This window comes from Meriones unguiculatus, chromosome 7, assembly GCF_030254825.1.
Source record: "Meriones unguiculatus strain TT.TT164.6M chromosome 7, Bangor_MerUng_6.1, whole genome shotgun sequence".
NCBI classification, from domain to species: domain Eukaryota; kingdom Metazoa; phylum Chordata; class Mammalia; order Rodentia; family Muridae; genus Meriones; species Meriones unguiculatus.
Window position 1 is genome coordinate 37,548,336 of NC_083355.1, and position 27,999 is coordinate 37,576,334.

At 45.8% G+C, this 27,999-nt stretch overlaps 2 protein-coding genes across 12 annotated transcripts in view; one reads left to right on the top strand and one right to left on the bottom strand.

Moving 5' to 3' along the window:
- The window catches only part of Rffl (ring finger and FYVE like domain containing E3 ubiquitin protein ligase), a 64,380-nt gene extending 58,548 nt beyond the window's left edge, over positions 1 to 5,832 (top strand). For all 8 annotated transcript variants that reach the window (XM_060387156.1, XM_060387153.1, XM_060387158.1 and 5 more), the window contains exons 6-7: positions 908 to 931; positions 3,361 to 5,832. In XM_060387156.1, the coding sequence (XP_060243139.1) occupies positions 908 to 931; positions 3,361 to 3,542 (206 nt within the window). In that variant the 3' untranslated portion in view covers positions 3,543 to 5,832. The remainder of the gene's footprint in view (positions 1 to 907; positions 932 to 3,360) is intronic.
- On the bottom strand, positions 4,682 to 27,999 carry Lig3 (DNA ligase 3). 4 transcript variants are annotated; one of them, XM_021642654.2, is made up of 20 exons: positions 27,856 to 27,998; positions 25,317 to 25,870; positions 23,498 to 23,641; positions 20,920 to 21,117; positions 20,117 to 20,268; positions 19,317 to 19,483; positions 19,115 to 19,192; positions 18,339 to 18,507; positions 17,055 to 17,210; positions 15,212 to 15,343; positions 14,513 to 14,592; positions 13,558 to 13,645; positions 13,168 to 13,245; positions 12,802 to 12,925; positions 11,957 to 12,099; positions 11,596 to 11,670; positions 11,077 to 11,223; positions 9,999 to 10,197; positions 9,284 to 9,405; positions 4,682 to 8,301 (listed from the first exon to the last, which is right to left on the bottom strand). In XM_021642654.2, the coding sequence occupies exons 2-20, from the start codon at positions 25,864 to 25,866 to the stop codon at positions 8,068 to 8,070; spliced, it is 3,036 nt and encodes a 1,011-aa protein (XP_021498329.1). In that variant the 5' UTR covers positions 25,867 to 25,870; positions 27,856 to 27,998; the 3' UTR covers positions 4,682 to 8,067. The 4 variants fall into 4 exon arrangements, with proteins under 4 accessions (XP_021498329.1, XP_021498328.1, XP_060243132.1 ...); XM_021642653.2 differs by having other exon boundaries at positions 20,920 to 21,120; XM_060387149.1 differs by lacking the exon at positions 4,682 to 8,301 and adding an exon at positions 8,331 to 9,099 and having other exon boundaries at positions 27,856 to 27,999.

The window sequence follows — 27,999 nt, forward strand, 5'->3', positions numbered from 1 at the left end:
GGTACTGCAGACTGAATAGAGCTCTCTCTGCTGCCATCCCACATGTAATGGCATCAAACCGACTTGATCCCCATGTGCTTAGCCTCAGGAAGCCAGCCTACACATTTGTACTTCTCAAGTACCCAGACTGGAGACAGGCACTGAATACACAATTTCATCCTCAGAGCAGCCTGGGCACCAGAGACTATTGGTATTACCCTTTCACCACAGAGCCAAGATCTGAACTAAGGATTCCCTAGGTTGCAGGGTCCTCCTGCCATGTTACAGCCACTCCATATTCATTACTACCACCAGCAATGTTTAATCTGAATCAGTTACAGGTTGGAAAGCAAATTCTAGTGTGTAGTGGGCTTTTCTTGTGTTCACTTCCCAAAGCATTTCACATAGTGTCATTTTAGATGTTTTACACTGTCCTCATACTGATTTGTTGTAGGTGTTTTTCAAGTTAAATGCAGAGACATCCTGCAGAAGAGAAACATGCTAGGCAAGCACTTTACCATTAAGCTGCATCCCCAGCCACACTAGCAGTAATCTTCCCTGGTGCTGGGGATCAACAACCTGGGGTCACCTTCCGTATGCTAAGCAAGCTTTTTCTTTCTCTTTATGTGTATGAATGCTCTATGGTGGCTTCAGAAGTAGTATCAAAGGCTATTGTGTATGTACAGTGTCCTCTCATCTGACAGTGGTCATTATAGGCCAGTGAGTCTGCTTTTCTGAGATGGAACAGCAAAGGCTTCTTGTGACTTCTTGGCACACAGAGTGAGGAGGGCAAGCATCTGTCTAGCCTCCAGCCAGGTCCCCTTCTCAGCCTGGAGCTGCCTGGAGTTCAGAAATGATGGCAAGGTGGTGGGAGACTACCTTTGTGCTATCACACTCCTGTTTACACGTCTTTTTCTTTCCTTTTCAGTGTCTGCTGATGAAGACCAAAATGGTATGTGATTGTTTCTGTTAAAGATATGCTCAGGCTCATAGCCATTTTGTCCTTCTGACTTCAACTCTGATGGCTCCAGGGAGGCTGTGGGAAAAGCACAGTCAGGCATTCTCCTTGCCCTGCCTCTATTTAGGAAGTCCACAGCAGCCAAGGGGCTTGGCTGAATTGGAGCAGACGCCATATCTGGGGACTGTCATGCTCAGTTTCTTCATGTCATCTGTCTGGGAAGAGAGTCTCTACACTTTGAGGTGTCATTTAAGTTTTTTTGTTTTTGTTTTTGTTTTTAAAACATGGTCTGTCTGTGTAGCCCTGGCTGGCCTGGAACTCACTATAGTAGACCAAGCTGCCTACCATAGGTGTCTGCCAGCCAAAAAAAGCACAAGGGTAGTGACCCAGAAAGCCTTGTTTGAATGGTAGTCAGAGCTGCTCAGGAGACAATACAGGTTGTGGATGCCCTCTAAGCTCAAAATTCATATTCCACCTGGCTGCCATAATACCCACTGGTGTGTTAAAGGCCACCACTGGGAGCATCCTCAGAGCACACTGTAGAACGTGGTACCCTGTGAGATGTTTTCTCACACACAAAATACATATATATATATATTCATACGTGTATATATATATTCACACACACATTTTATATATATATAGTGCCCTTTTGAAAGCCTTGAGGAATGTGGTTGTAAACTCCCAATAATGAATATTCTTAGTGTTTTAACCTGCAGAACACTTTAGAACAGTTTTCAGAAGAATTTATCGTAAGTAGAATGGGCAGAGTTGCATTTTCTTCTTAGTCTCTGTAATTAAACCATCTAGGTTACCCCACCCCACCCTACACCAGTAATACCAAGATCAGATTAATCTACTTGTTACCATCCTTCTTTCTTCTCATTCCCTGGAGAATGCCGAATTCTGAGTTGATGCATTTATTATGTCTCCTCAGTGATGTAATGAGTGTCTGAAATTCTGTAGATAACTCCAGTGTACCTTTCTAACCTCTGTATTAAGGGCACAAGGGGCTTTAAGTTGGTTGAACTCTCAGCCATGCACCTCCTGTGGGAAGTGTTCTTTGATTTGATGTATTTCAATATGAGTAGCTATATGAAAATATTCCAGAACTACCAAACTGTAGCAATTAAAAAAAAAAAAGTACATGAAAGGATTTGTGCATTCATTGACTTGACTTCTTAGACTAGTCCAGAAGCAACAGATAAATGGAGTTTCCCTGGAGAATGGCCAAGTCTAGGTGAGAGACGTGGTTAGTATGACAATTGTAGATTATGGCTGCTTACTTTAGGCTAGTTTGATACTCTGGAGATAGGGTGGGCTTTGGATATGAAGGCTTCTCTCAGGTGAGCTAGGTTAGTAACTGTCCTCCACTAGCATAAGCCAGTTAGTATTGAGAACTCTCTCTACTGGGCAGTTAATAGTGTCTTGATAGTCTCTGCCCTTGGAGCCATTATCCAGACGGCCATATGTCCATGAGCCTCTCTGATTTGAATATGGGCTATCTCAGCAGCCCTGTGTTTTTGGGCAAGCTACTTAATTCTGGTCTAGGTTGTATCATCTATAAAACCTATATCAGCACCTCTGGGCTAATACACAAAGCTCTTAGGACCCTGCCTGACACATGGTAGGCAGTTAGTCAGTGTGAGCAGTTATCATTCCCTGGGCAGAATGTTCATTATCAGATGTTTAAAGAATACCTACCATGTGACTCATGTTTTGGGAATTCAAAGATAAGTATCTAACCTCAGAGCACAAAGCAAATGCTAAGCTTGTGATTTCTGAATAAGTTGAATTAGAAGCTCTTAGTCTACTGTGGCAGATAAGTAAATTATCATACAGTATGATAAGCAGCAGGGGGTATGAATAAAATTCAATGGTTGTAGCACAGAAAAGGGAGCAAGGAGCAAGCAGTATCTGCCCACTTCGCTCTATCAAGAAGTCTTTTCAGAAGAAGCCTAGAGGTAGATTGCGGGCTAGCACATGGGGTCCCCTATGATTCTCAGCTTTATTAAATCAGGTCTATGTTTATAGATAAGCCTTATGGTTCTTAATGAACCATTCACAGCAGTTCTGTTTATATCCAAACTTTCTTGAACCAGTTTTATCTATTCTGTACATTCTGCCTCAGGGGATATGGTACCTAAGCAAGGCTCACTCACTATATTACAGCCTCTGTTGCCAAATTTCTTCTTTCTAGTTCTGAATCCTGGGATGTTTTTGATCTGAGAATACCTTACTCACTTATCAGGAGTGGGGTCTGAGTAAGCAGCTGGATGTGGTTTGGTTACTGAGTTTTGGGGTTTTTTTCCTTTTTTTTTTTTTTTGAAGGTGCTCCAACAGGAGTATGGATTTGGGGTTTTGTTTAGTGCAGCTCCTTATACAAAGAATCATAATCTTTTCTTCCTTTCTGCCTTGTCTAGGAGGAGCAGTGCCTTCTGGCCTGGAGGAGAACCTGTGTAAGATCTGCATGGACTCACCCATTGACTGTGTTCTGCTGGAGTGTGGCCACATGGTGACCTGTACCAAGTGTGGCAAACGCATGAACGAGTGTCCTATTTGCCGGCAGTATGTTATCCGAGCAGTACATGTCTTCCGGTCCTGAGGGCTAGCATTGGCTTCTTCAGTGCCTTACAGGATATAGCCCAAGGTGTCTGGGCTCAGGGTTGATCCGATGCATAAGGAGTCTAATGCGAGATACTGGCAGCAATCTTAAGACTAGGACAAGCAGAGGTGCTTGGCATGCCTGTCTTGCCATGGGCTGTACCTCTTAGGTGGCAGAGCCCAAAGCCAGGGGGAACTGGTTCAGATCACATGGGTGAGTGCCTGCTTCTATGATCATTGGGTGGTGATGGTAATCAATGAAGAGGACTTTCTAGAACTTGGACCATGTCTTTTTCCCTTCCTGAGAACCTAAGACACATTTCACATAGCCGATACACCACTACTGTCTCACCAATCAAAGATCCTTCTGGAAATGGTCAGAGTCGTGTTCCCCCCCTCCTGCCCCCCAGCACATTAAGATTTAAAGTTCTGGACTTTGTGGCTTTCTGTGTTAACATATATTTTAAGCCTGCTCATTTGCCTAAAACTCACTTGTTTCTACGGACCAAAACAAAGTTAAATTAGATCAATAATATTCCTTATATCAGAATTTGGATCAGTAAACTTACCTCTAGTGAGAAATTAAGTCTAAGTGCTATAGAAAAAAAATTCTAGGGTTGAGTTACTTCTGTTTAGTGTTGGAGTTGGAAATGACCAGTCTCCTGAACTGACCCCAGCTGCTGGGAAGTCCATAAGAGATGCTGTATGGGTTTGACTTTGTACGGTCCTTAGCTTTGGATTAGAAGGAAAGAGAAATGGAGGCAGTGGCTTTCTGTTTATCTTTGACTTCGGATTCTTTTTCCAGAAGGCTAAAGTCTTACAAACAAAACAAAACACACTTTAATAGTTCCTCTTCCTTGGGTTTTAAACTTGCTTACTGAAGGCCTATCTGCCCATGGAGTTCCTTAGGAACAGTGTATGAGGCACTGGAAGGTTCTGAATGAGGTTGGACTATATCCATGGCTTCTGAAAAGTCTTAATTCCACTCCCTTCTCAGCTGTTTGGGCAGGTCAGGATGAAGCATTCTCCAAGTCATGATTCCAGCCCTCTTGGAGTCTTTTTCCCACTGACATAACTGAAGGGTCTGAGTATAGTGTTTCCTGGATCAGCTCAACAAAGCACAAAACATATATACATATATAGAACTTGGACCGTGTCTTTTATATGTTTAATAGATACATATATGTATGTATATGTATATATCCAAAAGAGCTGTGTGTTCCTCTGTTGGATGAACCCACAACACTATATCGCACCCTGGTTAACACTCCCCTTTGCTATGCAGCCATGAGAGACTGGAAGAACCAGTCATGACTCTGGAAACAGAGGGGACACCCAAGGGGCTACTAGAAATGCTTATTAGGTTTTCTCTCCAACATTAACCACTGAATTTCTTCAGGGAATCAAGTAGTTTCACGAAGTTGTCAGAGAAACCCAGGCCACTTACCTCTACATTTTAAGTCCAGATGACCAGATTTTGGGTCAAAGCCTTTCTGAGTGTCAGGGAATCAGCTCCCTCCATAAAGACCACCTTTCCCTCCCTCCCTGAACAGTGAGTACTATGGTTTACAATGTCTTCAGTTTAGCATGGCCCACCAATTTTGCTGCTCCTGGACTTCACTGTGAAACAGGTCTGATTATGCAGCTCAGTAAGACCTAACAGTAACTTCAAAGCTGGCTTTCCCTTATGACTGCTTTCTCTTCTGAGGCCTTACCTCCCTACCTCCTAGACAGGAACAGAAAATAATAGACTGATGGCCGTGGTTAGCAACCCCAGTAACAATCAGAACTGATGTATTGATGTCACTTATTATGAAGAAATAATTTACCTTTAAATCTGTTTTCATTTGGAGGAAAAATAACAGATGTCAAACAATTTCTTATTGTTATACCAGATGAGAGTTGGTGCCCGCTCCAGTTAGCGTCTAACTCTGACGGAGAAAACCTGATTATTTTAATACCTGAGCCCTACAGATCCTTGGTCTTAATGTGGAAACACCTAATCCTTCCACTTCTGTGGATTTTGCTGTGATTGCGCCAAGATTTCAGTTGACTTAGTTTTAAAAGATGCTGACTAGTTCATAGGTTGGAGTAGCCAGTTCTAAACTAATAAGCTGTAAAGAATTAATAGTCTATGTTGTACATTTGTTGAGATCTCTTGAATGAGAATGTGTTGCTCCAAGTGGCTTATATTAAGATTCTCTCACCTGGGTGTTAAAAGCAAACCCAAATGTGTATTTTTTGTTACAGAGCTCTGCTTTATAATTTTGTAATAAAGTTTAAATACAGATGCCTGTCCCATCTGGTGTGGGGATGATGCCGGAGGCGCCAAAGAACCTGTAAATACAGGCAAGCATCAGGCCACACAGAGGTGTTGCTCTTCACAGACCACATCTCACTTTTGGACATGCTTGGGCCACCTAATCCTGCCCAAGGTAGCCCTGCCCTGTGTTGTGACTTGCCAAAGATCACAAAAGTATGTGGGAGAAATGGAACAGACCTAGAGAGAAGTGTAAGGATTAGTCTCAAGAGCAAATGGGAAGCACCATGTGAGTTATTTACAGTCCCACTGTAGAGGAGCCTTCAAGAGCTAAGTAGAAAGGAATCTTAAGTTTTCAGGTTACGCTGAAAGATGGACAGACAAGTGTGGCTCAAAGGTTGGCCCAGCTGAAAGAGCAGACTGCAGAGTAGGCCAGAACTCACCCACCCGACCAGGTGCCCGAGAGGAATGTGTCACCTCTGGGAAAACTGGATGAGACAGTATTCTATCCTGACTCTTGCTCATGGCCCACCTGATGAGCAGGCAGTGATCAGTTGGCACTACATAAACAAAAGGCTGAAGAGGGCAAGTTTCCAGCCTCAGGTAGATTCAGAGTGATATTGCTTAGGGTTGGAAAGACAAGAAAAGATATAAAGGTGTACGTACAGTCTAGTCTCCCTACAAAGGGAATTGTGATGATGTGGAAGAAATGTACAAAGACCTGACAGTGAACTAGAGTGAATACACAGTAAGGCATTAAAGGGACAGGGGCTAAACTTTCGGCAACACTCTTGGCCCTGAGTGTGGGGAAGAGTTGTCTTTGATGTTCTACCTAGCTGCTTGGTTCAAGGAAAGCTAGTATTCAAAGCACAAAGCAGCTTCTGCCTTGAGGGTGGGTTAAAAAGTGTTTTACTCATCAGACTGAGTGATGTCCACTCTGCCCTCCTTGGAGCATCAACCCTGCCACATTTTAAACTCGGGTGAAAAGCAAAGCCAGATTGGTAAGTAAACTCCTGGTAAAATACACTTAGAAGAGTATATGGGGTGGTAGGTCTGTATCTTAAAGGCCCACATAAGCATTTAAGAGGCACATAGGTCCCAGGAGGTGGATGGGTAAGCCTGCTGAGTTGGTAATGAGAACAGAGAGTAATCTTCGAGAGGCCAGTCCACCTCGTACCTGGAGAAGCCAATGCTCAGAATGAAGTGTGAATTCTAATCTACAAGGTGTTAAGCCAGGCCTTCTCCTGGATAACATCTGTTCCAGGATCTGCTCCTCTTCCATCTGAGCTTCCTGGTAGCTGCCCGGTGATTCAGGAGCAGTGACTCTGCCCTTTCCTCTTGGGAAACTGATGCTTGGGTGATGTGTGCACTTGCACACAGATATCTTCCCTTGCCGTTCAAGTACATCAGATGGCACAGGAATCAGCCTTGGTAAGTAGGGCGTATACATTTTCCTGGCTGTGGACCTGTACTCCCAAGAGTAGTCAGATTTTGAGAACAGACTAGTCAGATTTTGAGGAGGCATATTCACCTTCAGTGAGCCTCTATCTCCAGAGAGGCTACCTTTCCTACAGATGTCAGCCTCTTCCCTCCATGCTGGGACTTGGGGAGACCACTTTGTTCTTTCACATGAGGGTTTGGATCAGGCATAATAAAGGTTCTGCCACATCAAAGCAGCATTTGAGGACAGTTTAAATAAAGCTTTTAAAAGATACACGTGGAAGTGAAAAGGAGTAAAGGAAATAGACTCTGCTCAGCCTTCATTTCTTAGTCACTGAGGAAAACCGCAGGTTTAACTCGTAGGGAAAAGGATGCTTTTGTGTGTGTGTGTGTGCGTGCGTGTGTGTGTGTGTGTGTGTGTGTGTGTGTGTGTGTTTAAATTCTTACCCTAGGCTAGCCTTGAACTCCTGATCCCCTTCTTGCTCCTCATGCACTACCATGCCTGGCTTAAGATTTGTTTATAAAATTGTAGTTCAATGGCAGACACTGTGCCTGGCATGCATAAGGGTCTAGGTTGGTTATCAGCACCTCACACAACTAAGGTCAGCTTCTTTTTAAACAAGAAGACAAAGCTAGCACCCAGATCTGAAAGATCTAGTTAAACTGCTTGTGCCCACAGAAACTAATTCCTGATCCACAAGAGACCATGAAGAGTTGGAGGGTGTAAGAAGGTACACTGCTTAGCAAAGAGGCCCCTATCATCTGGCTGTGCCTCATGTCATTGTAGAGTGGGCAGCTGAGGACAGCCCAAAACAAGACCAAAGTCCTAGCAGGGAGCTATTAGCCTCCGTTTCCGGATACATGCCCAAATCCACTCTGGGGAGACCAACTGGGCCTCAGTGTTCTTGTCCCTGGCACCCAGCACATGTGTGGCTGAGGCGATGTCAAATTCCTGTACCAGGTCCCCGTCGAATGCCACAAAATAGCGTTTGAGCCGTTTGAAGTCTGGTGTGGAAGGTGGCAAGTAGAGCTGCACCCCAGTGAAGACATTCAACAGCACCTGCAAACAAGAGTGGTCCATGCAGAGTGAGCCCCATCCTGACTCGGGTGGGACTTAACCCACCCGAGAACAGGACAGCAGAGTTGCCTGCAGTCCAGGATTTAGGACAGAGTTTACTGGAAAAAAGACACATGTGTTGCTATCCCCATCCTCTAATCACTGATAGACCTAGGTCTGACAGTTCCTCCTGTCTCTATTAGGAGAAAAGGGAAAAGTGATGGCTCCAACATCTGAACCAGGATATGGAAAAAGGATACCTCTCCAAGAGCCATCCAATGCAAAATTCCCTACACAGCTACCTAGTCAGAGAGAGGGTCTGGAAGTTCTGCTAATCAGTGTGGCCGAGTTCAAGGGCTTCAGGGAGGGCAGAGACGGGAATGGTTCAACTGAGAACTGGGTTCTGGCCCTGAGATGTCAACTTCTATACTTAATGCTAGGGCAGGCTCTCTCTGTTGTTCATGGCCAGAAGCCACCCAGGATGCCACAGATTACCTAGTTCCTGATCTCAGTAGTACTCAACAAATGTTGCCAGACCAGGGACTAACAAAAGGGAAGACAGGCTCCTTAGCTGGCAGTTGTCTGTGTCATGGCACTCTCCCTCTGCTTGCTGTGTGGATCTGCTCCGAGAGAGACAAACATACTGCTGCACCCCACACCCAGAGTGGGCTTTGTTCTTTAATGTGAACTGTAATGACACTGGCACCCAGGTGGGCCCCTGCAGCCTCTCCTTGTAGGCCGGCTCTATCTCCTGCCTGTTGGCACAGTTCTCCTTCCTCTTTGCCGGCTGACCTGCCGCCTCTGCAAGGCAACAAGAGGGCACAGGGTGAAGCAGCAGAACTGCTCACCTGCCCATAACAGGAAGGTAAGGGCTCCAGAAACCTTCCCCCAGACCAATAGGGACACCTTTTCAAATTGACACACAGAAGCCTGAAACTCCTGAGCCAAATTGACCTGTCTCCTGCACTAGTATTCTTACACTCACCTTTGTCGGGCATGGAGTGTCATCAGTAGCTTTCCTCTTCACCCCCACTTTCACTGGAGAAGACTTCATGGCCAGCTTCTCTCCTGGTTTCATGGGGGAAGGCTTTAGAATCAGCTTGTTGCCTGCAGGACAGCAGAGGTCAGGGTATGAAGTTAACAGGGTACTTGCTGAGCATGTGTAAGGCACTAGGTCTGATCCCTAGCACTGTACAAGCTGGGGCAGGCCTGTAATCCAGCACTACAGAGGTGGAGGCTCAGAAGTTCAAGGTCATTATGGGCTATATAGTGGGTTAAAGGCCAGCCTAGTACAGAAACCTGCTATAAAAACCGTCTCAAAATCACAAAACCAAACCAAGAACAAAGAGGAAGAGGGCAAGGGGAATGGCTGATGGCCTTGGAAAGGGTGAGGGGCGGGCAAAGAGATCTGGTACTTCTGCTATGGTAATTAAAGAAAGGGAGCAAGGCTATACCCTTTAGCTTCAAGGTAGCTCATTCCCCAGTCAGACTGGCTGTCTCTGGCACATGGTCGTTCAGGTTTGCTGAACAGATAAGGGGTACCTAGTAGAACAGTTTCTAGCCTATGGCTAGTCACATATCAGGAACGCATTCAACGCTTGCTGTGGTAGACACCCAATCACTGGACCTCAGAGTTGAAATGTACGTCTGCCCTACCATCACCTACTCACAGCTCTCCCCATCACCTCAGGCACTCTTACCATCTCTGCCATTGGGGTTATTTGGCTTCTGTTCGGTCTTCTTGGAACTGGCAGAGGACTTACTGGGAGGTGCTTTTGGGCCCTTTCGGGGTACAGCAGAGCCCCCATTCTCACCACTGCTGCCTCCAGTGGTGGAATTGCCCTCATCTCCAGCCACCACAGCAAAGTCTGCCTTCTCTTTGGACAGCTGGTACAGTTCCTAAGAGGGGAAGTCAGGCACTGTCAGTCCTTCACCTGTCACCCCTTGTCTGGGATGAGTGCTGCCTGGCATATGTGGCTAGGGAACAAAGTAGGACCCTGTTACTTGACTAACTGGGGTGCAAATCACCATCTGTGGCCCCCAACCCTTAAAATTTTTGATTGGCTTTAAACTTAAGATCCTCCTGTCTCAGCTTCTCCAGTACTGAGATTACACGCTCAGATGAAACAGTTTTGTTTTGTTTTTGTTGTTACGTGAGACATGGTCTCACTGTGTAGCTCTGCTTAGCCTGGAATTCACCATGTAGATCAGGCTGGCCTTGAACTCAGAGAAACTTTTGTCTCTGCCTCCTGAGTGCTAGAATGTTAAAGGTGTGCAATACTATATTCTGCCTAAATCCCAGCTTGCTCTTCAAAAAAGAAAATGTGTATGAGTGTGTATCTATACGCCATGTAAACATCTGATGCCTACAGAGGCCAGAAGAGGGACTGGATTCCCTGGAACTGGAGTTACAGTAAGCTGCAGTGTGGATGCTGGAAATCAAGCATAGGTCCTTTATAAGAGTAGCGGGTGTAGTACTCTTAACCACTGAACCATCTCTCCAGCCCCTAAACGTCAGTTCTTAATTAGTAAAATAGGACTGTGGCCTGGGAGCAACTTAAACAGGCTGTGGGAACACTAGAGGGGCCCTTTAGGGGACCTGCAGAGGGTGAACTGGGAGAAAGAGGCAGTCTCAACTCTTAACTGCTCTCCTTGGGCTGGAGAGTCCCTGTGGGCTGGAGAGAATGAGCCAAATGACACGTTAACACGCCAGATGCCCAGTATTCCAAGGGCAAGACAGTGGGGTTAAGGACACTTAGAAAGCCAAGGAGCTGGCACCTTGAGTTGGGGGAGGTTCGTAGCAGATTTCCAGTCCTTGTCGTCCCGGATTCGGGTGCATCGAGGAAATCGGATGGAGATCCCATCAGCAGTGTGAGCCTCAGATTTAGAGAATTCTGCCCCTGTGATCTCCCACACAGCAGCTTTCTGTCAGGATTAAAACAGGTCGATTATCTTGGCCCGGAAGGAAGTCTCCAGCAGACATCAACAATGTCAAGCGGGTCAAAACTCTCAATGGCAGCCAGGAGGTGTGTGTCCACTTCTGCCTCCTCTTGAAACCTGTGTGCTTAAAAAGGGCCTGGTCTGGGGCCTTCTTGAACAGGCCCTCTGACAAGCAGATGGGAATTTGCTTCCCCTCCACTAAGGGAAAGTCCTCAGCACTGGCTGGTTAGCCCCGTGCCTATCATTTGGCTAAATATTCAAGTCCCATCCTGGGTGGACCTTAACGAGGCTAACTTTTATGGCACTGGAGAACCACAAGCTACTTTTGGGGTGGGGCCACAGAGCATCAGGTAATACCTTTGGGTCTGGGACAATAAAGTCAGGATAGTAGATCTTGTTGATCTTCAGCCAACTGGGTATCTTGCTAGGATCCTAAAGGAGAAAAGACAGTTTTGGGCTGCTGTCATGCTGGAGGAAGGTTTAAGCCCTGTCTTTGGCAATAAGACTGAAATGTGGCTTAGCTTTTGTGATTCCCAAGTGATTCTCTCTCTCCAGGGAGGCAGTGGCCCATCGTCCACAAAGCAGGCCCTCTGAGATCTAAAAGCCTAAATCCTGCTTCTATGCACAGAAGCAAACTCCTTTCTGAATTAAGAAAGGAGACCTGCAGACCTCAGTCCTCAAAGCAAATCCAGTGTCTTGGGAGGGATGACTTCCTCACCTTGCTGATCTTCACCATATCTAGCTCCTTCTGCAGGCGGGCAAGTGTGGCATCATCATGACCGCCGGAACATTTGGTGACGGTGCACCACTTCTGGCTATCAGGGTCATAGCAGCCCATGAGGAAGATGGACATCATGCCGCCTGGGAGGAGAACATAAATTGAGTGTGGGCTAGAAAGAACCACCTTTGCCAAGCCCACAAGAGGTTGCTTGGAGAAGAATGGGCCAAGGCTTTATCATTAAGAGTGGTAATCACTCAACTTACTGGGCTCTGGGAAACTGGACAGTGCCTGACACACTGTCTTAAGTGTTCCTCAGATCTTATCTTTCTCCCCAATCTGGAAACAGGTTTTTCTGAGAAGGAAGGAGCCAAGCCTCGAAATAGCTGGTAGTAAACTTCCTTGTGCTAGGACAGCAGAAGGTGTTCTTGAGAAGGTGTTTTTAACTTCTCTTTTTATTACTTTACTTTCTTATTAAAATATGTTTTGTTATTTGCTCTTTGTGAGTGTGTACTTATATGGAGCCAATCATACTCCAGTATTCATACATGCTACAGTGTACATGTAGAGGTCAAAGGACAACTTGTGGGCATCAGTTCTCTCCCTTACTAAGTGGGTATTAATGATCAGTTTAGGCTGGAAGGCTCAGTTTAGGCTGGAAGGCTCGGGGGCAAGTGCTTTACCCACTGAGCTATCAGCTTTTACCCAACTTCTGTGTGTCCTACCTTATGTCACCAGGGCCCCAGATCCCAGGACCAAGCAACCCAGGACCATGATCAAAGTGAGTAAAAAGGCCAGTGTATGTCATTTGATAGAGTAATACATAGGGACCAAATGCCACTGACCTTTGCTCCCGTGCCCATAGAAGGCCCCAAGAACCACCAGATCAGCTGTATCAGCCATGGCCCCCTCGTTCAAATAATCTTTTTTAACTTTCAGCCAGTGTCGCTTCCCAGGCTCGTATGTACCCTGAAGGGACACAATAAATAGATCAGAGAATGGAAATTCCATAAGGGTGGGGTCCATCACTTCACAACTGTAGGCTGGATCTCAGTGTCCAGGCACTACAGGACACACAAAACCATTTTCAAATCTAGGACCAGCTTGCCCCAGTAAAGTAGGAAAGACTCCTCCATTGCTTTCACTCTCTCCCTCCTCCAATGCCTCTTTTCATCTCCAGCAGGAGAAGACAAAAGGTGTAGCCGTCTTACCTTTACATCCTTCAGCACCAGCCCTTCTAAGCCCTCTCGGATCACCCGGTTTATCATGTCAGCCAGGTCTGAGGCTTTCTGAGGGACAGTGGAAGATGTGCAGGTTCATGTGAGAATAGATATAGTGTTCATTTTTACAAACTAGTGTAGACACATGCTAACTTAGATGGAAGGAAGGTCCTAAGGAACTGCTTTGGCTGCTTTCCAAGGAAGAACTTTCATGGCCTGCCCATCAGGATGAAGATAACTGGGCAAAATATGCAACTGCCAAAGGCAACCATATCAGCATCCCACAAGAGAACACCTAAGGCTCATCCTCTCACATCCTATGGAGTTCTCTGCTCTGTTTTCAAACCATTAGATCCCTGCCAGGATAGGAACTTCACTTACTGTGACTTGCTTCATTTCTGAGAACATGATCCGGTTATGGACTTCTACCATGTTGTCATGAAGAAACTTCCGTCGCTCACAAAGAGGCCTAAGGGAAACAGCAGAGCTGAGGGAAAGAGCCTCCTATTCCTATAAGGAACTCCGATACACGATACAAGACAGTGCCCTGTGATAAAAATGATGCTTCAGGAGATGGACAGCTATAGATTCAAGCTCCTGTATGAAAAGTTCTGCTGTCAAGGGTTGCAAGGACTCTATCAACACTGGAGATAGACAACTGTAAGCTGTCGTTCACAGCCGGTTCATAGCTGTGCTTTCTACTCTATTGAGCCAAGAGAATACCAGCCTCCAGCCTAGGCTACAAGTTCTGGTCCCACTTGAATAATATAACAACTCTTGTGCTAATGACCCTTTCTGTCTAGCCCTATGCCCCAGACTAGATAGTCTCTGAGTAAACAGGATGACACAGATTATGCTCCACACCTTAACCAATCCTTACCCGAGGCTGGCACAGGCTTCGGGACGCTACCCATCAGTTCTTTCTACTTTGGATGTTGCAGCTATAGAAATGGGATTTGGGAGACATGCTAAGTGCATAAAGGACACATATCACCTGTGTAGGTCCAAGCCCTTCAATGCAGCTCACTCTAGAATACCAGTTTTCCCTGGATGTTTTACCCATGACATCCTCTACAAGCTGATAGATACAATGCACAAATGTTAGCCCTACCTACCCCTATCTCTTCCCTAACTAAAGCCTCTATAGGCTGAACCCAAATAAATCCCCAATGAAGATAGATTTTGGATTTAATAGTGGTAGCCAAGGAATAAAATCTAATGGTAGATCATGTGCTTAACATGTGTAAGGCCCTGGATTTCATCCTCATTACTGCAAAAAATGAAAAGAAAAAAAAAAAAAAAGCAAAAGAAAACATTAAAACACTAGTTAACTCACCTATCCATCAAACTGACATCATTAAAGTAGATACAATCAAAAACAAACAGGCAGACATTAGCATCCTGGAAGGCAGCTTTCTGCAAGGGAAATGAGGCAGTAAGCACACGAGGGTAGGGAATCAAAGGAGTAAGCAGTCCATTTCTGCCGACCCTAGTGGACAGTCCTGTTAGTGTTCTGCAGGCCCCAGCCATAGAGCACTCCACGGATCGTGCTCATTAAACTTCAGCTCTCCAAGATTTCCCAAAGGCCCTAAGAGTTAAAGGCTTGGTCCCTAGGGTGGTGAGATAGGGGAGGGACTTAAGTCATTTGTTCCTAAAGGGATTGTGGGACTGGCCCCATCCCTGTCTGTGCTCCTCAGCTCATGATGTAAGTGATTTTGCTCTGCTACACGTCCTTGACATGATTGTTGCATCAATAGTGATCTAAAACTATGGGCCCATGTATTCTCTGACCGTAACTCTAGAACCAAAAAAACCTTCTCTTTTATAGAATAGTTACCTCTGATATTTTGTTAGTGATAGAAAAACACATGCTGAACAGAAACCAACTCAAGTCTAAGTTGGTTCCTAACAGCAAGCAACTCCTTTTTGTGGAAGAACAAAAAAGGAACAGGCCCTGTCCTAAGTGACTTATTCCCCTTCTATCCCCTTTTCAGACTGACAGCACATTTTTGCACACAGAACTCTCAGCATGTACCTTGTGCACTCCCAGAGTCCCAAAGGGCAGTGGTTTGCCGGTGTTGTTGTCAATCAGGAGCACCTCGGAGTCCAAGATCATGCTTTGACCCCCAGGAAAGGCCTTGGGAATGTAGTCCTTAAAGTGAGCCACCTTGAAGTAGAAAGGTGGCATTAGCAAGGGTGACATGGACCAAGCCATAGTGATCAAAGCCCAGGAAAAATAACACAGAGAACTCATGGAGTCTGAGCAATGGATGAAATGCACAGCTGGGCTGTGTCAGTCCCTCCTGCCTCTTGAGAGAGGACCAGGTTATCTGCTTTATTACCTTTGTCTAGACCCAGAAAATGGCCAGCCTACCCTGGAGCCACTTTCTATGGGCTGTACAGAAGGCTTGGAGGAAAAAAGAAGAAACTGTGAGTCTGTTAGGGAAGACGAGGAGGTAGACAGATACGGGAGGGAAGGAAAGAGGAAAGATGGGCAGGTTCAGATTAGTGTCCATTACAGAAGATTGGGGTTATCAGGCTGAGGATCGGGATGGGGGAAATAGATGGGTTGCAGAGCAGACAAAAACAAAGCTCTGGGCACAGCAAGAAATGAGAACAGGATCTCCTCTAAGAGGGAACTCTGAAGCCCTTGCTGTCTTCAGAGTATGAGCACTGGGACTGGATTTTTCCTCACAAAGCCAGAGCCCTAATTTCTGACAGCTCAGTGGGGGAGGTCCTACTGCCTACCCAGGTATATTCCCTGACAAAGCTCTTAATTCCTCAGCTGAGACCAGCCCACAGGCAGTCACTGCCTAAGATATGGAGTGGGATGACTGTCCATCCTTACCCTCTTCTATCCCCAACCCAACCCTTCAAGAACCAACAGACTGGGGACATAGCTTACTGGATAGCCCTTACCTAGCTCATGTAAGCCTACACTCAACCAGCAGCATTTGGAAAGGGAAAGAAAGCATATTCTGGAAAGATGTCTTCAAATGTTCCTGGGTCACAAGAGGGTCTGTCTGACACCATCTTTATCACAGCAGTTCCTGATCAGTTTCTAGTACCCCTGGAACAAAGAACCTCCCTTAAAGCTCCATGAAGACTACTACTCTGCTCTCTTGCTCAACATATAAAACAAGGGGCCCAGCTACTACATCTCTACTGAACCATAAGCAATGGTTATAATACAACACATAAGCCAATCCACAGACTCTGAGAAACTGAGTCAGAACTGGGGAAGAATTGGGCAGCAAAGTTAACGCTTCCATTTGCTCACAAGGTATTAGAGCCAGATAATCCCAGCTTATTCTGTTCCATAGACCCCAAAGGACTGGCCCTGGGAGCGGAGGACTGGGGGAGGAATGAATAAGGTCCTTAATTCCAGTTAACCCTGACTAGGGCAAGGAAAGGGACCCAGGCAGCCCCACACAATACTGTGCACTTATCAAGCTGCAAGCTCCATGAAGGTCAAAACTTTCATCTATTGTTTGCACTTTCATATGGCCACTAGCTACAACACTGCACAACATGAGAAATACTTGTTGAGCAAATGAATGGCAGCCCAACAGTTCCTTGCATATGCACCTTAATCTATCCTGGGAGCACAGGGGACATGGAAACACCAATGGAAACACTGAGTTCACTGTCTGCACTGCACTGTTCCAAGGAGCCCTTTCCTGCCGACTAACCCAAGTCAGGGCTCCCACAGCTAAGCAGCCTTTCTTTACTAGAAGAGTCAGGAATGAATTCCCTCCATTCAATTCCAGATTAAAAACAAACTCCCTTCTGTGAAGCACAGCTGGAAAAGCCCTGCAGTTCTGGCCCAGCGATTCTTAAAGGCAGAGAGAAGAAAGTCCCAGCTGACAAACTATTACCTTGTGAGGCAGGACAGGCTTGAGACTGCGGCTGAAGTAGCTGAAGTGGTCCCCCTTCTTATGCACCTGGACTCGCTCACCATCGTACTTGATCTCAGAGAACATGCCATTGGGACACTTCTTCATTGCATACTCGATGGACTTGCAGGCCTCAGCCTTGGGATGGAGAAAGCAAATGCTGGAGCCTTTCAATAAGGGTTCTTAGCAGAACCTGGGGTTAGGGTTGTCAGGAAAGAACGGGGTCCTAGAACTGACTCAGGATAGAGTGCTGAAGGGGTGAGGTATTGCAAAGGCTGGGCAATGCTGCATTCTGATTATAAAATCATCAGCTGATATCCTGGGCTGCATAGCAAGATTGTCTCAAATAAAAAATAGCTTATCACCAGAGTTAGCTTAATAGTTTGCATTCTGAAAAAGATAAATGCTATCTATTCTAGAATAAATAAAACCCTTCTGAAACAGGATTTATTTTCTCAATAATTTAGCCTGTGCACTAGAGCACTAAGTATGGAACCCACACCATTCCTCAGACAAGGCTGTGGGATGGACTCCACGGAGAACTCCCATAAGCCAAAAAGCCCCTTCTCCAAGTGAGGGAGCAGGTTCTATCCCTGACATGGAGATCACACTATTTTGGCACTGGCTATCCTACATTTCTGGTAGCGAGGGAACTCTTTCCTATCCCAAACATAGACTTCCTAACCCAATGATTTAGTACTACAAGAGAGATAAATAAATAAATAAATAAATAAACAAATAAATATCCCTGGAAAGCCCAAGGAGCCTCATAGCAAGCAGCAGACACGGACTCTGCTGCACATGAAAACCAGAAGAGACAGCCCATCCTCACTAAAGCTGCAGAAATCCAAGTTACCTATGGGGGTGATGCTTTATTCCTGGTGATGTTTTTCCCTGTCACAGGACGCCTGGCTCTGTTGCCAGCTCTAAGCTATCCTGCAGGAGGTCACATCCCTGTCTTCAAGTGTGATGCTAAACTACTCGGCTCACATGCCACTCCCACAGGGAAAGTAAAGCAAGAGAGGCAGGATGCTACGGCTTGTTGACAACAATGCTGGAGGCTAGGCTCAGGTTTATCAGATCGCCTGCCTTCGTCTGAACCCTTACTTCCTGGCCTAGCACTGCTCTGCTCTGCTCTGCTCATCTCCACCCTTTCCTTCCCCATACTTCTCCAGGGAACCTACAAGAGCCCTTGCCTTTCATCCCCTTTCAGATGCCAGTGACTTGAAGAGACACGGATGACAGGGACAAGGCAGTGTTCCTCACCAGCATGGGCTGCACAGGAGTCATCAATGAGGCTTGGACACTCAGAGCCCGACGCCGGCCTGGGTCCTTCTCCACCTCCTGCTCATTGTGAAGGACCCGCTCTACCACATCCTGCAGGTTGCGTGACGCTTTGAAGGCTTCATAAGCATTGGGGTCAAGGGCATCTAACCTGCCAAGAGGGATAGGAGCAAGGAAACAAACCTCTACATCTCACATATGGCTCAGGGTAGCAGTCTGTCAGACTGCAGAGGTGATGGGTAAGTTGCCTTGTTCCATCCTGTAACTTGAAGATGTGTCTAGCCTACAGCAGTAGTGACATGGAGCCAAAAACAGTTATAAATGTGCCCCAACACAAAATGGCCAAATTTATTTAAAAAACACTGAGATATTTTTTCTTTTTGGTAACCTGAATGAACAGTTCTTGAGCATGAATTCTGTAGATACTGCAAGGTCAAAGGGTTGGAAATCAAAGCTGGCATAGGAAAAGATGAAACAGAAATTAAGGGTTTTGAGACTCTGTGCCTTTCTTGATGCAGCCTTGGCAGAGGATGAGGCTGGAATGGGCAAGAAGCCTATTCCAGACTTTCAGTTGCAGTAGCTTTGTGTTAAAGATAGTTATCTCCACTTTACATGTGAGAAAATGGGTGTGAAGGCGAGTTAGGGTCCCAGAGGAAGTTCCTATGAGGGTTCAATCTGAAGCAGGGTTCCAAAGTCTTGAGGGCAGCAGGAAACGAGGAAGTTGCAGTTCAGAATGTCAGAACCGCTATGGTACTTACACATGTTTTGCACCCGAGTTCATCTTCAGATCATGTTTGATGAGCCGGATGATACACTTAAGGTCATTGGCTGTACACCTAAAGAGGGGAGGCTTATTCAGCTTGATCTCTGAAGAACTGATCCCCCAACCTTCTTTTCCAAAGTAGGCCACTTCCCCATCCCATCCCATTGGGTCTGGATGAGGCAGTACCCCGCACACACCTGGAGGCAATGTCCTGTAGGGCCTGCTGCTGCTCATCCTCTTTGGTGAGCTTGGAGAGGTGCAGAAGGAAGGCATCCACTTCTTGGATGGTGAGGAGGCTCTTGGCAGCTGGGGGAAAAGACTTGCTCTGCTCAAAGAAGACTCTGATCGTCTCTGACACGTCACCCTGTCTCCAAAAACCAAAATGCCACTGCTGCAACCCCAGGGAGCTCAGGACTAATGATAATCAAAGTTCAACCACAGCTTCTGTCCCCAGGCAGTTCTCAGGGACTCTCTCCCAGCCCATTTCCAGAAGGGACCATCTACCCACATGAGGCCACCACCTGCTTTAGCTAAGTAGAGACATGGCACTGATTCTAGATCAAGCCAATCTGATTCCTGTTTAAGATTCTGAAGTAAGAGATATAGTCCTTCTACAGCAGATGCAGGGATAGAAACTCTCCCTGGCACCAAAGCTGGAGTCATGAAGAAGCCAAAGATGACGGGAAAGTCCAAAGAAAGGGCAAGCAAGCAAGCAAATAACGCCCAGGAACAGCTCCAAAAGAGACAAAAGGAAGTCTCAAGCCCTGACATTACAGATAAGGCCTTTTGTGGCTTGGCAGTGGTATGTTTTCAGTTACCAAACTTAGGAAAGGAACAGCTGTGTCCTCACACTCAGTTTCCCCAGCCTAACAGAGTCTTGCTCACCAAGTTTCGGTTTCCTACACCAGTATGTGCTCAGTTATGTTTAAAACTGGCTGTCGGAAGGCTGTCCTGGCAGACTCCCACCTGGGAGTGGCCTCCCGACACCTGCTCTGACCTGTTCTAGGTCCCGGGCCATCTCATCTGGGTTGCAGTTAAAAATGCGGCTAAAAAGTTTCACAATTTGCTTATCGTTCAAGTTGTAGACACTCTTAATGACGCCTGGCAGCAACAGCTTCACTGTTAGATACACGTCGCCGTGGAAGCCATCTGAAAACAAAAGAAAGGAACTCCCATTAAGAAGTGGAGCTGCCAGGTGTGGTGGTGCACACCTTTAATCCCAGCACTCAGGAGGCAGAAGCCTGCAGGTCTCTGTGAGCTCAAGGCCAGCCTGGTAAGTTCCCAGAGAGCCAAGGATATGGCCAGTGAGGTCCTAACTAAATTAAAAAAAAAAAAAGAAGAAGAAGAAGCAGAGACTGCTTCCCACAATTGCCTGCATGTATAATGTCAGTAGCAGCAGTCAGCGGCTGTGGTTTTTGTCGGCCTCGTCTTTACCCCATGATCTCCACTGGGCAAAGCTCTGACTTTCACTTTGTCATGTGAGACAGAGCCAGGAGATTCTAGTCTGCACCAGGCATATGGTTTACCTAATCACTTTCATGACCGGCTGATTTCTGTGCTAGTCAATGGGGTGGGTTCTTCTGCCTCCTGGAGACAAAATAAGGGCAGAGGAAGGAAATGGCTAAGCACACTGAGCAGAACTGGCTATATAACATGTAGGGTCTGGTGATAATTACAACTATGGAATCCCATTTCAAGAGTATCAAGAATTTCAAGATACCAGTATCTTGTGCCCATAAAGCTGGCCATGGCTCTGAGCTTTTCAGAGAAAAAGCACACTCAGGATGTACATAACCCTACCTCCTGTGGAGCCTTTCTGCAAGAAGTCCTGGATGATCTGGGTCTTTATGTTGTAGCTAGGATTTTCAGCTACCATGGCGCACAACTTCCGGAACTCTCGAAGTAGACAATCTTTGTGTTTAGGGTCACATTTACTTGCTGACAGACTTGTTCTAGGGGCAGGGCTTGAGGGAGCTTGCTCAGAGTTGTTGGGTTTGGCTGCTGGAGAGAGAAACGACACAGATGATTCATTTTTCCTTTTTAGGAAGCAGAAAAAGGAAGGAAGAACACTAACATTTGGTTGGGGCTTCATCTGTAGTTTTATTTAATCCCCCCAAAGAGTCACTGGAGGTAGATGTACTGGATCCATGTCACAGGTGCAGATATGGAGGTCAAGTAATTGGGCCAAATGCCACTGCTTGTAGATTGGACTGAGAAGCAACTGTTTGTGTGAGCACCTCACATAGGAACAGAGGCTGCCTTCATGCCACACGCCATCAAGCAGATCGCAGAGCAATTGTCATTCTGATGCTAGAAAGACTGGGATGAGCAAGGGGCAGCCATTGTGGATGGTCAGAGCTGTTGCAAATCTGTCAGATTACAGAGTTCACTGTCCTCTTACTGATGAGACCAAAGACCAAGAGCAGATAGCTTAAAACCACTACCTCTTTGGTACAAGAGCCAAAACAGGGATGCCAACAAGAAAGTCAGGATCCATCACGCACTCTAGCTTGTCTTACTTACTTATTTATTTATTTTTGAGATAGGGTTTCTCTGTATAGCCCCAGCTGTCCTGGACTCTATTTGTAGGCCAGGCTGGCCTTAAACTCACAGAGACCCACCTGCCTCTGCCTCCAGAATGCTGAGGTTAAAGGTGTGTGCCACCACACCCTACTAAATGGCAGTTTTATTTTGAGAGAATCCTCATTGGTTCTCTCTCACCTCTTGATGACCATTTACAAGGACAAGGCAGAGTTATTATAGCAAGAAGCTGCTGATTAAGGCTTCTTGTTTGGGTTTTGTAAATTGTAAATCTGTCATCATGTCTGACCTGGAATCCAATCTGGGGTGGGAATCTTTTTTCCAAAGCATCACTGTTTAGCCAGGTTCAAGGAGATCACCCTGCTCTTCTCAACTCCTCTAAATTCCATGCCCAAGACCAGGGCCCTTCCAGAACCGTGCTATCCTTGTCAGCTGGACTCTTCTGCATCCCTACCATTGGCCTACTACCAAGCAACACACAAACCAGTTTTCAAAAATAAAAACTACCAGAGATGGCAGCACATGCCTGTACTTTTAGCACCCAGGAGACAGAAGCAGGAGGATCTTAATTTCAGAACAGGCTAGACAAGACCCTCCCCTCTTATATTTTTGGGTTGGGAGCCTAGCCTTTAATGGGTGAGCCATCTCTCCAGCCAAGAGTCTCTCTGAAATAAAACAAACTTTGAGTGCATGCATGTGTGTATGCTAAAACTCCTACAGAACCAGGAATCATTTCTGTTATTTTATCTACCATAATCCTCTGACAAAGCCACAGTCACTCAAACAGGTGAAGACTTGCTCAAAGCACCAAACTGTCAAGCCTGGACCAAACCTCAATTCTTCTGACTTCACATCTAGGCTTCTTTGAATCTCCTGACTACTCAAGTCCAAAAGGTTTTATTTTATTATTTTTTTCAACTGAGACATTCATAAGAATTGGTTATCTCTAAGGTAATTGCTTATCTCAAGGGTACAGGGTAAGTAACACACTACTGGGACAAAGAGACATCAATATACTACTAGCCTCCTTGTGAACCTGAACTTCAGTCCATTTGTAGAATAATCATAATGAGCATAACAGAAAAGTACCTCCCAAAGTTAAGTGAGTAACAAAAACCCTAGACCAACACTTTCTTTTACTTATAGCCAATAAACAGCCCTCTCAATTTCCGTCTGCAGTACAGGTTCTAGCAACGCTTAACTGACTCCATGTCCACAAACAGTAGTTTGTTATACAACAGAAACAACTCATATATATATGTGTGTGTACAATTACATATTACTTTTATTTTTCTTACCAAGACAAGCAAGAAATAGGAGATGGAATCTGAATCCAGAGCCTGTTAATTCCCAAGTCCTCCTGCTTTATCACCAGGATCTTTATCACTGTTTCCCAATAAAACACAACACTCTCATTCACATATTCTTCAGGCTGCACACTCATGAATCTCAACATATATGGTATATATGGGCACAGACTGGCAACAGAAATCAAAGGAAAACATTCTATTCATGACCTGTCCTCAGTTCAGGCAAGTTTGGGGAGACAATTTCTCAGAAGTCTGTCATTAAAAAAACTAGAAGAGCAGGTTAGAAAAATCTTTTTCACCCAGGTAATAGCTTTAAGTGGAAGAAGTTTTGAAAAAACCAACAGAGATTAAAGTACATAGAGAGATGCTCTCCATGTGGAGCACTGAGAGTCAGCCATGGCTGGACTGCCTAACAGAAGCCAGTTACTGACACTCGGTAAAGCAGTATATCCACTTAGGCAGAGACGTAAACAAGACACCAGATAAAGGAGGGCCTTAACAGGGAAAGTAGCCTTAACCCATCTTACCTGAAAAGCCAGAAAATTTCCGGGGATTGGTACTGGTAACAAATGAAGCACCTTTTGCAGGGGATGTCACCTGGCCAGTGGTTGTCAGCTTAGCCTGGACAGCAGCTTTCTTCTTTGGTGTGCCAGCTGCCTTAGAGGATAGATCTACAAGGCCCACAAAGAACATAAATACCCTTCAGAGAAAGACTGCTTAGAAAGCTTCTGGAGAGTTTATTAACAGTTCTCAAATCCTTGTTATGTACATTTCTATTATACTATGACCCCAGGCTCACTGGTCTTTTTGAGTGGAGGGAGGAGTTAAAAGGGTATTGGGCAAAAAGGAAAAAAAAAAAAAAAGAGGTATTTTGGGGACCATTTGCCTTTATTAGTAATTTGAATTTTCACCAAAATTCCCCACCTCTTATCCAATATATAATAATTTCTGAAAGTACAGATTTTGGGAAAATCATTATTTTTGGGCATGGGTGTTTTGTCTGCATATATGTCTATGTATACGTGTATGCCAGATAGCCAGGAAAGCCAGAAAAGGCATTGGATCCCTTGGGACTGGAGTTATAGATAGTTCTGAGCGGTCCCAGAGGTGCTGAGAATTAAACCCAGATCCTCTGGAAAAGCCCCTTTTTCTTTTATTTGATGAGCTAGGTCTCCAGCCCTAGGGAATCACATTTTGATAGATTAAACTCTATCTGCAGAACAGCCCTATACACAGAAACAACGAAGTAAAATGAAGAACCAGAGCATGTTTGTCTGGCACAGGTAGGAAAATTTCGGTTGACTGTACTTCTCTTCCTCTGAGTGAGATATGAGTTAGTAACAAACTGAGGCCATGAGACCAGCTTGGTCTACAGAGAGAGTTCTAGGCCAGTCAAGGCTAGGTCAGCTAGGACTACACAGGAAGACTGTGTCAGTGAAAAAGAGAGAGAAAAAGTGCGCGAGCAAGTGTAAATTAGGGTACATAAATGAAAAAAACAGGCTATAGAAGCCCAACTAAAGGGACTGCTAGTTGGCCAAAGATGGGACAATTGAGTACCAACTTGAATGCAATAATGAGCTGTAAGTCTCTGGGAAAAGTAGTAATCTATGAGTTCATAAAGATAACAAGTTGACAACTAAAAGGGTGGTGGTAGTGGGTATTCTTTTAACATGTCAACATCTAAAAGAAAGACTGTCGAGTACCAGGCATGGTGACACAGGCCTATAATCTTAGTCCTGAGGATAAGGCAGGAAGATTGTTCCAAGTTTGAGGCCAGCCCAAGCTACATGACACGGCAAGAATACGTCTCAAAACAAACAAAAAAAACAAATCTTCTGGAAATGTTGCAGAGTAAAGGAGGCTAAAGAGACATGGCAATTAAATGCAATACCTAGTCTGATCCTAGACCTGAACAATGCAATGGAGGAAAATGTACAACTGAATTATAGTGTTTAGTCAACTGACAAGAGAGTAAACAGATAAGAAAGTATACTTTACTGAGGTTGACAGGTAAACTATGCTCACGTAAGACAAGATACTATTTTTCAGATACACACTGGAGTACGTCTGAAGCCTAATGATACAACTTTCTCTGATAGCTCAGTAAAAAAAGAAGTCTGATAAGGAAGAGAGAATGAGCACATAAACAGAAATGATAAACTGTTATCAAGAGGGAAATCTGTGTAAACAGAGTGTGAGTGTTCTTGCTACTATTTTTACTCTTTTAACTATACCGTGAATTTGAAATTATGTTCAAGCAAGACACACAAAGAAATCTCCTAGACTCTGGTCTCCTGGTGCCCTATCCTATCAGCACGAGCAAGCTGAGAAAGGTTCTTCCCTCACCTGCAATATGCTGGCTTATCTGTTCCTTTTCATTGTCTTCCAGCTCTTCCCAGCCTTCCAGCTCTGTGAGGTCTTCGATTTTTTTTGTGGTGGCCCGTGCCCGCTCCAGTTTCTCAAACATGCACTTAATGTGGTACCACTCCTTCATATCGCCCCCAGACTCGGAGAAGGGATTGGGCACCACTTTGCCAATTCGGCATACACCCTTTACAATCTTCTCCTTGCATTTCTTGCAGCCAGCTGTGCCCCGCTTGGCATAGTCCACACAGAACCGCTGCTCCGCCATCTCATAGGGGCCAGTACAGAGTCCCACATGCGACCCTGGGAAGAAAACAAGGTGGGTGGCACGTGGTCTTAGATGACCTCCTTGAAAAGGTAGAACAGGCTTTCTTCTCTGGAGGAGACAGCACCCACGAAGGAAATCTGTTTCTGACCACTGGCTCAACTGTCTTATAGCAGGCCAGCGATTGTGTTCTGGGAACAGACACAGTTCTTTTCTGCCAAGGGCACAAAGGTTTCTTGGGAAGAGGATCTTGAAAGCCAAAGTCATATAGCTGCATGAAAGGGTGGGAAACAAACAGACAGGCAGACATGAAGAAGCCAGGCTTCCAATTCTCAATGGCCAGAATCTCATACAGAGCACATGAATACTCAAGCACTTCCCAATGCATTAAATACTTACCACCAAGAGTTCCAATACAGGAAAAACCAGTTTCTAAAGGGGCACGCAACATCAACAACAAGAGATACTCATAATGGATGGTAACCTTTAAATATTACCATCCTGAAGCTTTCTCTTAATAACCAAGAAAAATTACATCTTGCTAATGAAGTTGCTCTGTGAAATGTAACACATGAGCCACTTTCAGAAAACATTTAAGTCACTATAACAAATCTGGGATTTCAGAAGAGGCCCTCCTTTGAGAAGCATCTAGTCCGAGCCTATAATCAGAATGACTGCCTGAGTTCAAAACCTTACTTAGCTATTTATCAGCTGTGTGACTGAGGTAAGTTACTTTACTTCTCTGTTCCTAGTTCATCACAGTAGTACCAGATATAAGGAGTAGTTGTTCTAAGAGTAAAGTCCTTAGAAACAGAATAAGCAATTCCCTTAGTAATTCAGCAACCTGAATCAGGGAAAGCTGAAATAGCCGGACTGTATGAATCAAAAGCAGTGATGAATCAACTCAAGTGGATAGCGATTATACCCTACCCTTCTTATAGTTATAATTATTTAAGTGGCTTTACAGTTTTAATTTCCAATATACTGGCAACCATTTTTAGCCCAAACACTGCTGAGAAGTAAAACTGATACTATGTCAGGACAGAAAGCTGGCTTCACTCACTGAAGTGCAACATAGAGCAGAGCACACGTGTACTATTGAAAGATTGGAGGCCACGCCTATCCATCCACGGTGGGGGGGGGGGGGCAGACACCAGGTGACGCCGACCCTAGACAGCTAACTCTCCTCGACCCCAGCTCTCTAGTGCTAGGATTATAGGTGTGGGCCACCAAGCCTGACTTCAGTTTATATTTATTTATTTTTGGCTTTTTGAGACAGGATCTTTCTATGTAGCCCTGGCTGTCCTGGAAGTCACTATGTAAAGTAGGCTGGTGTTCTGAGTGCAGGGATTAAAGGCGAGTGCCACCACACCCAGCCCCAGTTTTATTTTTAAAACAAGACTAAGAGCTAGTTATTGTGGCTAGTTATTGTGTAATCCCATCACTCGGAAGACAAAGGTAGGACTGCTGTGCGTTCGAAGCTAGACAGTCGGGTATACTTCGTAAATTTCAGTCTAGCCAGGGCTACATAGCAAGTCCGTCTCAAAACAAAACAAACCAAAAAACAAAAACAACCCCAAAGATCAGAACTACTTCATGGGATGATTACGAAAATTACAACGAATATATAAGAGCAGGTTGGTGGAGGAGTTCTGAACTCCCTCCAAGTTTGTATACCAAACTTGTGTATTTGACAATGTACGACTTGGGGGAGGGGAGGTTTGTAACTGGGAGACGGGTCACACAAGCCCCTGACGGTTAAGAATCAGAGAGTCGAGTGAAGGCCGACTGGGCGAGGGCGAGTAAGAGTTCAACTTTCCGCAAGTTAGGACGGGTGGGGTGCAACCCTAGCCCAGGATAAGACAATTAACACAGGGACCGGTCAAGCACTTCCCAATGCATTAAATACATTTAATGCTCGGGAGGCTCGGGAGCCCCCCGGGCCGCGAAGGGCAAGCGGCACGCCGCTCTGCCCACAGGCTCTGCCGGGGAGGGACCGAAGGCAGGCGGGCCCCGAACCCCTTGGGGATGCCCACTCCCGCGCCGATCCTGCTCTCCCCAGTGCCCGCCTAGGGTCCCGGGGGCCGCGGGCCTCTCTCTCGTGGGCTCCCGGGGGGCCGCCACGTCACGAAGGGTGTGCCCCCAGGCTGTGCGGCGGGCGGGGGAGGAGCCGCGGCCACTCCAGCCACGCCGCGCTCGGCCGGGTCGCTGGCCTCCCTCACACCGCGCCCTGCGCCCCTCCGCGCCGCCCCTCACCTGCCTTCCCCGCTGCCCCGGCTCGGACGTTCCACACCAGCGACCGGACCGACAGCCCACAAGGCCGCAGGCCTCGCTCGATGACTAGGCCGCCTGTCTCTTTAAGTACGGGTCCTAGAACCGGAGGCAGAGCGCAGGCGCAGT

What these genes read in the sequence shown, in the direction of transcription:
- Lig3 (XM_021642653.2), bottom strand. Translation starts at nt 25,866, where the DNA reads ATGACTTTGGCTTTCAAGATCCTCTTCCCAAGAAACCTTTGTGCCCTT. An exon ending in GAAATTTTCTGGCTTTTCAG is followed by an intron (nt 21,121 to 23,497) that starts GTAAGATGGGTT and finishes TTCTCTCTCCAG; the next exon opens with CAGCCAAACCCAACAACTCT. An exon ending in CGAACCTCCCCCAACTCAAG is followed by an intron (nt 10,198 to 11,076) that starts GTGCCAGCTCCT and finishes TTCCCCTCTTAG; the next exon opens with GAACTGTACCAGCTGTCCAA.